Genomic DNA, 11,676 nt, shown 5'->3' on the forward strand with positions numbered 1-11,676 from the left:
CAGGTGTCAGTCTGGTTCATAGATTAAACTGACTCTTACAGGCTGGCTTTTCTCTCTCGGTCTACCCCACAACACACACACACACACACACACACACCCACACACACACACACACACACACACACACACTTACTTCACTCGACCTATGCTTCACCTCTCTTCACCGGCAAGATGAGCTGCAATTACCTTCCAAACTATCTCGTCTCATCCAGACTTAGAGCCTGGATGAGCGGGGTGCCTGGTGTGTGTATATATGTGTGTGCGTGTGTGTGTGTGTGTGTGTGTGTGTGTCTTGTTTTCCTGTATTTATACACTTACTGGGACCAAATCCACTTACAAGAATAAAACCTTTGGGGAAATCTTTAACAGTGATTTAAAGCAAATCCGTCGCCACGTTGTTTATCTCACTGGTCAAAGTCATTGAATGCTGATCCACTCGTTCTGTCACTGCACAGAAACTCTTCACTGAGTTTGTTGAAGTCGAGCACCGAGTTGCTTCTCACCTATCATCTGGCTCAGCTTTTAAATTAAGCTTTATTGGTCCCTCTTCTCCTATCTGAATAATTAATGAGGGCTCCATAAATCAGGGCACTTGGCGAGGTGGACTCAGTAGGAATCGCTGCAGCTGCTCGCTCACTGTTCGGGGTTTGATGCAGTCGTTTAAGACTCCTGCTTTTTTTGGAAACTTCAGAAGGAACAGGTAAAGGACAAACAGCATAAACCTGTGTGACTGCATGTTTGTTGAGGAAAGCAGCAGAGACACTGAAGCAATCGGTTCAGGGGTGAAGTGAAGGTTTTGCCTTGAATTTACAAGATTTATGTGGGAAGCAGACGGGAGGAAAAAAGTCAAAACCAGTTGATTGGACATCTATTAAAACATCTATAATCTATTTTGTGAATATTAAAACTCTCAAAAGATGATTTTCTTCTTCACAGTCAAACTAGAAAGATCTGCCTGATCCCAGCCTCTTGATTAAAATCTATTCCCTCCTGTTCGTCTACACACACACATTTTCACCGTGTAAGTAAACATCAGGAGTTTTTCAATTTGCAGTCGTGTGGTTTACTCCTTCTGCACATCTGAGGCATGGCCAGGAAAAACCCAGCAGAGGACTTCCTCTCCTGCTCCTCTCCGTCTGATTCCTGACATCTTTTTCTGATTTCTTTTCTGCAGCGGCAACAAAGCTGAGCACGTCGCCTGTGGCTTTTACCGTGCACACACACACACACACACACACACACACACACACAGAATGATAACAAATGTCCAAGGTTTTTCCTGAATAGAAACGAGTTGCAGTTATGACATACCCGCCTCATAAGTGCCAATGTCTTTAACAAAAAGTATATCAGATATGCGGAGGGATAATTACTTTTCCCTCCATGGATGAAAGTTGTTTGTTGTTGTGAATGCAGCTGCAGCTCTTTAACACTTTATTACAATCATGTCCAGACACAGACCCATGACGTATAATGATGTGGACGGTGTGTAATACAGGCTAATGGATAATGACAGGGGGGGGGCACGGCTCCACACGCTGCAGGTGTCTGAGTGCTGGAGGTGGAGTGTGTACGTCCGCGTGATCGTCCGCTTGTGCACGTCGTGCATCCCGTGCACGAGGCCTGCGCGCCTCCAGATGATCCTTACATCCCTGTCTCTCGGTCAACGAGGCGTGAAGATGAATGTTGCTGTTGAAATGCTGCCAGGAAGATGATGATCACCACGACGACGGCGACGATGATGATGATGATGATGATAGGAATTACTCTGTGTGTGTTGTAGGTGTGTGTGTGTGTGTGTGTGTGTGTGTGTGTGTGTGTGTGTGGATGACTGATGGCTGATGGGAGATACGATAAGCGTGTTTGCGGTTCGGGCTGAGTGGAGCTCCGTAGTTACTCATAAAGCGTGTCTGATGAAGATTACCCCGCTTATAGCAGCATCACAGCCCACAACACTCAATCATTTAATAAACTGAAAGTATTCTGATTGGCTCCCATGTGTCCTTGTGCCTCAATAATGTAGAGGAAATTGAGTTATTTCATGAATTGATGAGAGGAAACTCTGTGTAATTAATGAGTCTCAGGGAACAAATATGAAAATGGCTGCAGTCCTTACTCTGATTCACTATTTAATTAAAAACACTGAGCGTCATTCATCAAATACCATAGTACATTTACATTTGTGTGAAATCCTGTTTAATAGATACAATAGCAAAAAGAGGGGGGGGGGGGGGGGGGCACAGAGCTCAGCCTCAAATTAGACTTAGAGTCGTTAGGAAACAGACACTGAATCTTTTGCCACGTACGAACTTTCCCATTCTTCATGAGGTAAAATACAAGAAATACTGTGACGAGATCCTGAGGCCCGTCGCCGCGCCGTTCGTCTGCCGCCATCGCCCTCGTGTTGATCGGCGTGATGGACGCGATTGCTGGAAGTTTAAAAAACATCCCAGTCATCTGCGCGTACGACAGCGTATTCCACTTCCTGTCCGTATGCAGCAGCTTCACACAGCCGTCGCAGATCAATAACCTGATCAGGTCTGCGCAGAGGAGACGCGTCGCACTGCGTGAGACATACTGACCTGAAGAAACGCTCACCTGTGGCCCACACCCACAGGTCGGTACCTAATTAATGTGACCAGCCGCAGACACACCTGTGGTCGATCAGCATGTTGATGTGACACACCTGTCAGGTGGAGGGATGATGTCACATTTGTGTTTTTGTTCAGTGTCAGGTATGAGTGAAGCTGTAGAGGCAGCACGATCACAGGAGCAAACTAAACCATGTAATGTCAGGTCCCGGTTCATGTCATTCCCCTTCTCTCTGTGAAGGCATAAAGTGGCCGAACAAATAACTTTCAAAGGTTATTGTTCTGATCTGTTTTATTTTTTATTGTCTGTTTCAAAGTTTCTTATAGTTTTATTTATTAATCAGACCCTTAGAAAAAGATCAGGATGTGTGAGGTCATTTATCTTTTTGTGTTCAACCTTGTGCAAAACGTGTGTTTAGGAGAAACGGAGGGAAAAGTCCCAAAACAGCTTGTTAGACTAGATATTTTAATAAGCTCTTTACTTAGTATTCAAATCCAAGTCTTATATTATATTATATTTACCCCAGGTAACAACAGATATCCCGCTGGGGGGCGGTTCTGACCCTGATGCTTTCTGCCCTCCCACAATCAATTAGCCCCCCACACTGTAACAACACAAACAAGGGCCCGTGCGGGGCCTCGGGATCATTGCTCACACAGGCCCAGGGGCCCCCGCTTGTAACTGAGCGTGGCCCCATTAACCTCCACACGGGCAGACACACATCAGGCCCGTATGGCCCATCCAACTGGTGCGTGTCCCACAATGCCGTGCTGGCTGGGCGCCTGATTCCCTCTCGCCTCGTTCATTCTCTCCCCCCCCCCCGATCCACTCCGCTCTCTCCTCTTCCTCCTCCTGTCCTCTTCTCTCCACTCAACACGTCTTGAAATAAAAATAAAAATACACTTATTTTACTGAAGATCCTTGAAGCTTCAGCAAATCAGACAAAAGGAAATGATCCACAACAGCCCAACAGCACCGTCCGTGGGATCAGTGTGTCATGTATAAATCAGTGTTGACCAAAGAGCAGTTTATGTCTGAATAAATATTTTATTCAATGTCCAGTGAAAGAAATAATAATTCACCGTTTTTCTTTTGTTTGTGTCGAAACTGTAAAACTGACCAAAGAATCAGATTCATGTAACAGCAGCAAAGGCTTCTGGGATTAAAGCAACAAAAACAACCTCACCACAGTGTCCATTTAGTAGCCGTTCTGGAGCTTTTGATTGAACCACACACTTCTTCATCAGCCGGTCGTCGTGGCGACAGTCGGGGGCCGGAGTGACGCCTCGAGGGAACGTCTTCAAATTTCCCATAATTGTGTCATAATTGATTGAATTTGTGAGTTTCGTGAGGTCACAGTGACCTTTGACCTTTGACCATCTATAAATTCATCCTCGAGCCCAAGTGAATGTTTGTGGTAAATTTGGGGAAGGCCAGAATAGTGTTTTTATGAGGTCAGTGAACTTTGACCTTTGACCACTCCTAAAAAATGAGTCACGTTCACTGAAGAGCAGAAGTCTTATAAACTAATAAGAACTAATAATACTGAAAGTAAAAACGTGACCTGGTTTCATTCATGCTGTTGGACAGTGAACCCTCCACCCTCGCCGCGCCTGACTGTGGGTGGACATTCAGTGGTATCATGGCGCCATCTGGTGGAGACTCTTTGTACATGTTTGCTGAATCCCTACAATAACACTGCAGCTGTAGACACCAGGGCCCTGAACACAACACCGTCTTACTGTGAGTCACAAGGTTCTGCATCAACACCACATGCTTCTGTCTTTTCCTTCTGCCGGCTTTAATTTTGTGCTTTTATTAATATTTGATATTAAATCTTGACCTATGTATAATTTAAAAGCCCTGTGCTCTGGAGTTTTAAGTTTCATTTCTTGAATTCTGATGCTGTTTAAAAGTTTATATATGTCCGTTGTGTAGATGAAGCTTGTTCCAGATTTGAGGAGCTTCAGGTTCAAACTCTACTGGTGTTTATCATCACTCTGCGGTGAAATCCTAAACTAAATAAACTTTCATCTAATCCCATTGGACTGGATGAAGATGTCACATGACTTGCTTACAATGACACGAGTTCTTTAATGTGACAAAGACCTGAAAACCACAATCAGAACTCTACACGAATCCCCTGCAGTAAAATATTTAACCAGAGGAACACACCACATAACAGGTTAGTCAGGTCAGGTCAGGCTGTTCTCCTCCACAGCCCCTGGGTCTCAATCAGAGCAGCTGCAAAATGCTGCCTTAAAGAGAAGCAGCAGCTACCTGCACAGGTGTGCTGAGGGCAGATGAACCCATGTGTTACTGGGTCATGTGTTCTGTTGTTGACCTGGTGTTTCTGTTCATAAGTTTTATGGGTTTAACCTGAAGACGGACACTGGAGTTGAATATTGTGAGAAACGGGTGATAACTGATGTAATTAGATTTTGGTCGATCCAGGGGGAGGGGCTTAGCAGTCAATGAGCCTCTGGCCAACCAGGCTCTGGAGGTTTTCTGAGACAGTTGATCCACAGCTTTCGTGGCACCTGATTGGCAGCTGTAGCTTCAGCCTGTTTCCCAGTCACTGAGTTGAACTGGTAAATATAATGATGAATGGTTCAGAGTGAGGAAGTGTTCAGTCTGTAAGAGTCAGTACTTCATTTTAATGAAAATAAAAAACGGAATCAGTGGAATTTTATTTATCCATTTATTTATTTTGACTTTGGCTGCATTTTTCACAAGAAACGTTTAAATGTGAAGCAAAACAAAAACAAAAACAAACAAACAAACAAACAAACCAAAAGAAGGATATAAAACGACGAGCCTTATTGGTTTCGGAGTGTGAGGACGGTGGCTGATAAATATCACATCATTAAACATTCAAGGTTTCACTTTTCAGACATACAATCAATTTTCTCCAGGAACATCGTGAGAAAACCTCGTGATGTTTTCAGGTTTCCATCCTCGTTTATACAAAGTGGATGAGTACAATTAAAAAAATAAAATACATGTGTGTCAGTGTGAAGACTTTAATTCCTTAAATTTTCCCCTATGACACACGTTATACAAAATACTTCACTTCCTGTTGAGGAATAAAAAAACAACGCACAAGAATACAATCATGTAGACAAACTGTTTCTCAACACTCTGAGTTATGAATTATTATTATTAATATCTGTTTTTGTTCGAAAATGAAAGTTCAACTTCAAAAGAAGCTGAGTTACACGTTGAGGAGTGAAACACTGTTTATCTTCTAGAAACTGAGGCATGAGGATGTTGTGCAGAGAAATACATAAGAAGGAGAAAAGTGTGTTAACGTTTCTACAGAACATTCATCTTTTCCACACTGATATTGAAACAGCAGTTTTGCTATAATCTCTCTGAACTTCAATAATCTCTCGCTGATGATGAAATGCAACATGGGAAACGAGGTGAGCCGGTGTTTCCCGGTGATCCACGTTAAGCCCGAGGCTTCAGTGGCTTCTCCGTCAGGCTTCGGCTGCACTGATGCCACAAAGGCTCCCACTTTTTCTCAACCTCCTGGACTTCCAGCAGCTAAGAAGAGGCTAAAGGTCGCTCCCAGTGAAGCAGAGGGCAACGTGCAATCTCATGAAATTCTGTGCTCGTGTCGCACTGACGCAGACTCGCAATGCGACGACGCCACGGGCCGGATAAGTTTTCAAATTGAGAGACGGCGAACATCAGCACTGGTTTTCAAAAGTCGTGTTAGTAATTGCATATTATTGGGTAAATCTAATTAGAGATGCTCATTCGTCCAAAGTATTAAATTCTAGATGAATTATTCACTCAGGCTGAAGAGCGACGCTGGTGCCGACTAATGAGAGGTGACACCATTTAACTTTCTTCTGATTCTCAAGATTTCTAAACCGACATCTAAAAACATGTTGACATTAATACAAATTTAAATGGCAGTGATTTGGGAAACACTGGCTCCAGAGTGGGTGCATGAGACACTGTAGTTACAAGACAAGCAAAGACGAGTCGAATATATAATTTAAAGCATTTGAACACGTGAAAGTACATTTTAGTGCAAGTGGTGAAGCTACTGATCTGAGACACAAGCTGCGACTGCGAATTCACCAGCATTTTACATTTAATTTTCATTTAATTTGTCATAATTGGTCATATGTACTTGTAGAATAAACATGAGAGGTAAAAATATACTTTACTGTTCATCTACGGGTTAGTCAGACTGCATGTAAACAAAACACTGTAAGGTGAATTCAATCAAAGAGTGTTGACGTAGGATTAATGTGAATCATGTGGCAGTGTGTAAATGGGCTTTTTATACTGTTGACTTTAAATCTTAACTGTTTTATTATTATTCAAAAAGTGTATGTAAACTGATATTTGACTTTTAATCATTGTATCTTATGGATGTATAAAAATCCTGCAGAATAAATGTAGTTTATAGATATTATGTTTAGAACTGAGGAGCGATGTCACTGAAACTGAAATATAAATTCATTTCCATCGAAACACATTGGCACATTGTTTGATTTTGTACTTTTATGATATTAGACTATATTTATCTTGTATTATTTATCGCTGCACTGTTGGCACTTTAATGTAACTGTGCAAATCGGCTAAGCTAAACTGCTAATTGTTGATCTGATGTCGGAGGCTGCTGTGCACGACGACGCCATGGAGTTCGGTTTTAAAGATGTTTTCCGACTGGAGGTTCTGAGATCAGGTCTGTTTCCTGTCCGTCAATCGAAGTAGTAGTTCTGAACGAAGACGGCGTGGATGCCGGCGTAGACCGGAGAGAAGTTGTAGATGAGAGCTCGCTCTTCCTCCACCAGACTGGAGAAGTGGTGGTGGTTCTTCATGGCTGCAGCAGAGAAAGGAAGAGAGAGAGAGAGAGAGAGAGAGAGAGAGGGAGTGAACAACAGATGATTTTTTCCCATAAATGAAATGCCGTCAACATTTGCAGGATTACTCAGAGTTGACATTTAGGTGTGTCATTGAAATTCAGCTGCATAATTCAAGCATTACGGCAGTTTAGTTCAAATAAATCTATATCTAATCTATAAATCTAATATAACCTGGTAATAACTCACAATAAAATAATCAATTGCTTTAATTGACTTTAAGACAACAAGGACGGGAAATCCTTCGAGTACTCAGAAGAAAATGGCAGTCCTATCTGCCAATGAAGATCATGTGATGCGACTGAAAGCTCCAGAACAACAACTAAACTGATAGTTTTCAGGCTCATCATATGAAGAATGATCGAAATTTGCAAGAGGAGAAGAAACCCTGTGATGCATTAGGAAAAAAACAATAGTTATAACTATAAAAAGTGATAATTTTTTTTGACTTTTGGAGATATTCTGCTAGTGACAGCGAACCATGTGTTACCTTCAGAGACGAAGAAGCTGGCCGTGTAGTAACTGGCTCTGACAGCAGACGTGGAGTGGACCATTCCCGGCTTATCTATCCACTCGAAGGGGCTTTTCTCTGGATGCCACTGAACAGCATAAAATGGATACCGGTTGGCTGAAGAGGAGCAGAAACAGTCGGTCAGGAGGCAACAACTTCCTCAGGTACGTCATCATTTCATCTGTTTCATCATTTCAGCAACTCTCAACATCATCTCAATCTGAATTATCAACATCAGTAAATTAAAATGAAACAAACGAGGAGCCGTACCTTCCATGGTGGAGATGAACTCTTTCTTCCCGTCATTGTTCGTGGACAGGATCTTGTAAAACCTCTTCAGCTTGGCGTTCCGGCTGTAGTTCTGTCGGTTCAAAGGTTTAACGTTAATACAGTTGGAGCACTTTGCTCCTTTTGCATTGAACAAAGGGTAAAATACATGCACTTTGATCCTTGTTCGCTGCACCGAACCTTAGGGTTCCCCCACCTGTCAAACCCCACTTTAACCCGTGTTTGAAACTCTATGTGGCAACATCTGGAATAAAGGTGGGTTTTCCACTGAACAGTCCTGGTGCTGTACAGAAGTGTTTAAGTTCTGAATATTTAAAACATGTGAGAGACACACCTTACCACTTGGACACTTTCCTCTTTCTCATGGAGGCGTGGTGGCCAAGCGGTAAGGCGTTGGTCTTGTAAACCAAAGATCATGGGTTCGATCCCCATCCATGCCTTTAAAGCTCAACTAAGGCATCTGTATTCTAGGTAAATACTTAACAGATCTGTGCACAACATGATGATGACAGGTCTTTACAGAGTTGTTCAACTCACCATGAAGGAGCACAGAGACAATCATCACTTTGCTCCTTTTGAATTGAACAAAGTTCAGATTAACAGATATCAACTGAGCGAAACACTTGGACATCATACATGAATGTATAAATATAAGTTGAGGATCCTGTAAGAAATGCCCCTGATATTCAGTTACTGTAGATTACACATGGCATCCATTTGTTCCATCTTGTGGAGGCGTAGTGGCCAAGTGGTAAGGCGTTTGTCTTGTAAACCAAAGATCATGGGTTTGATCCCCATCCAAGTTCAAGGCTTGTCACTCTGCTGTAGTTCTGTTTGTTCAAAGATTTGATATTGATGTAGTTGCAGCGCTTTGCTCCTTTTGCATTGAACAAAGAAAAAATATGTGTACTTTGAACTTTGTTCAACTTAGGATCCTTTGAGCAATGACCTTTAGATTCTGTAGATGACAGATCACAGCCCTGGGACTTCCTCTGGGAGAGGCGTGGTGGCCAAGTGGTAAGGCGTTGGTCTTGTAAACCAAAGATCATGGGTTCGATCCCCATCCATGCCTTTAAAGTGTATCTATTAAAGACCCACTCCATTGAAGATGAAGTGTTTAGCTGTGTTAACATTCATATGATGCTTTTTATATAATGCAAGACATACCATGAGTGAAATAATCAGTCACCTCCAGTCACTGAGTATTGCCCTCGATATTCAATTACTGTAGATTACACATGATATCCTTTTTACTACCTCTTGTGGAGGAGTGGTGGCCATTTGGTAAAGTGTTGGTCTCATAAACCAAAGCTCAAGGGTTCAAGCCCCAGCTGTGCCTATAAACTCTACTGGTTTCCCTTAAACAGTGAATGTGAAAAGAGCAGATAAAGTCAAATAAGATTTAAGGGATTCATGTGTTATGCTCAGTCTGCTTCAATATTTTCTGGGATACAACATGATGTCTGTGGGCACAGTACTGTCAGTGCTGCGTTGGCCAATCAGACTAAAGATGCCCAGTGTGGGGGAGGAACAATCTAGTTTTCCATGAAGCTTTGTTGCATCATCGTGTTTTACTTAAAATCAATGGAACAGAACAAACAGAGATAAAAAAAAAGTGAGGAACAGAGAAGAAGAGCGGTAAATACCTGAATGGACAGACTCCAGCTGTGGAAGTTGGAGGTGATGTTCTCCTCGGCCAGAGACTGCAGCAGATCCTTGGGAAAACTCTGGAACAGACGGCTGGACTTGGCCGCTGGAGGACGGACACAGATTTGTGTCGAGGCAGAAGCGAGGTAGAGAGAAGAAGAAGAAGAAGAAGAAGAAGAAGAAGAAGAAGAAGAAGAAGAAGAAGAGAGAGCACAAAAGACAGGAAGTTAGACTTGAGCTTTGTTATTAAGCATCATTAACGGTGTTCATTATAACTGGAATCTGTCATTGGACTCACACACATGGCTCCTTAAACTTCAGGTAATATGTAAGTGACCTAGAAGCTGAACAGAGCTCAAAGTCACTCCTCTGTACAGATTGGTATGCTGCTGAGTGTGAGCTCATTAGCATGGGCTCCGCCCACATCCCACTAACACTGAGCACCATGAGTGATGGAGCTGTGTCCTGAATACAGATCCCACTTTAAAACATGACATCACCAGGATAGTTTGCTCTTTAGCTGTTTTTCTAGAAGGATTCCTATAATAGGAATCCCCCTCCTTTATGTGTTGAACATTAAACGACAAACTCAACTATGTGTTGACCATTTTTCTAATGGGCAAAAGATTTCATTTACAATGGATATGCCAGAAATTTAGTAAAGAAAAAAAAAGGACCATCTCATTTACAGAATAGTTTTAGAATCAGGGATCACAACTGCAAAGATTAAGGCTCTTTACAAAAGCTCATTACAAAACATAACTAATTAACTTTTACTGGCAATTACTGACCAGTGATTATCAGTCAGATGTGATCAAACACAGTCGGTCAAACAGGACGATGACTGACAGTCAAATGAATCACTTTTGTTCCCTTTTAGTTGTCATCAAGGTGTGGTGGCCAAGTGGTAAGGCGCTGGGCTCATAAACCAAAGGTCATGGGTTTGACTCCCACCCACACCTTGTAGATGTTAACCATTAATAAAGAAATTGAAGAAAATAAATGTGATCCAGTAAGGATTAAGGTGTCAGTTTGGTTCTAAGAAGGTGCTTATCAGATCTAAAGCTTCATTTACTCAGATCCTCATTTGTTTGAATGAGATGTTACTCAAACTGTGTTTATGTCACCACAGGGCGTCTACAGCGTCTGATAAATGAGTAAATGTAACTCATCGCCGTGACGACCTTTACAGAGTTGCACAACCCACTGTGAGGGAGGAGAGAGACATTATGATGAGATACTTTTATTTCATTTTAAATGGCTGAAATTTCTCTTCACTTTTTTCTCTTTTTTTGTTTATTTTGTTTGTTTTTTATTTTGTTTCCACCAAATGTGAATGAAAGTTATTTTTTCAATATGGAATTAAAATCAATAATAACAATGAAGGACGGATTTAAAATAAAACAAAAAACAAACATTAACGGTGATATAAAATGCTGTTCCTACTTAACATTTATTTGTTAAGCTTAACAGTGTGATTTCTCATCGCATCAGAGGATCCGCCCACATTGCTCCACATTTAGCAGCATGACTGATGTTACTCTGAGGCAGATGGACGAGAGGAGCTGTTACACTTTGTTTTGCTTTTCTAGGAGGATTACACTAGAATTTAAATATATATATATACGCCCACATTGCTCCACATTTAGCAGCATGACTGATGTTACTCTGAGGCAGATGGACGAGAGGAGCTGTTACACTTTGTTTTGCTTTTCTAGGAGGATTACACTAGAATTTAAATATATATATATA

General features: G+C 41.9%; 1 protein-coding gene and 2 non-coding genes across 3 annotated transcripts in view; 2 read left to right on the forward strand and 1 right to left on the reverse strand.

Moving 5' to 3' along the window:
• Window positions 1-5,317: 5,317 nt before the first annotated feature.
• Window positions 5,318-11,676, reverse strand: part of LOC111231562 (gamma-glutamyl hydrolase-like) — a 17,155-nt gene continuing 10,796 nt past the window's right edge. Inside the window, exons 7-10 of the mRNA XM_022758707.1 lie at window positions 9,924-10,030; window positions 8,260-8,350; window positions 7,969-8,106; window positions 5,318-7,438 (exon numbers count right to left, since the gene is read on the reverse strand). Of these exons, the coding sequence (XP_022614428.1) occupies window positions 7,317-7,438; window positions 7,969-8,106; window positions 8,260-8,350; window positions 9,924-10,030 (458 nt within the window). The 3' untranslated portion in view covers window positions 5,318-7,316. The remainder of the gene's footprint in view (window positions 7,439-7,968; window positions 8,107-8,259; window positions 8,351-9,923; window positions 10,031-11,676) is intronic.
• Window positions 8,646-8,717, forward strand: trnat-ugu. Its single transcript has one exon. It is a non-coding gene; the product is annotated as a tRNA-Thr (tRNA).
• On the forward strand, window positions 9,278-9,349 carry trnat-ugu. Its single transcript has one exon. It is a non-coding gene; the product is annotated as a tRNA-Thr (tRNA).

Source organism: Seriola dumerili, unplaced genomic scaffold, assembly GCF_002260705.1.
Source record: "Seriola dumerili isolate Sdu_G_001 unplaced genomic scaffold, Sdu_1.0 BDQW01000306.1, whole genome shotgun sequence".
Classification (NCBI taxonomy): Eukaryota; Metazoa; Chordata; class Actinopteri; order Carangiformes; family Carangidae; genus Seriola; species Seriola dumerili.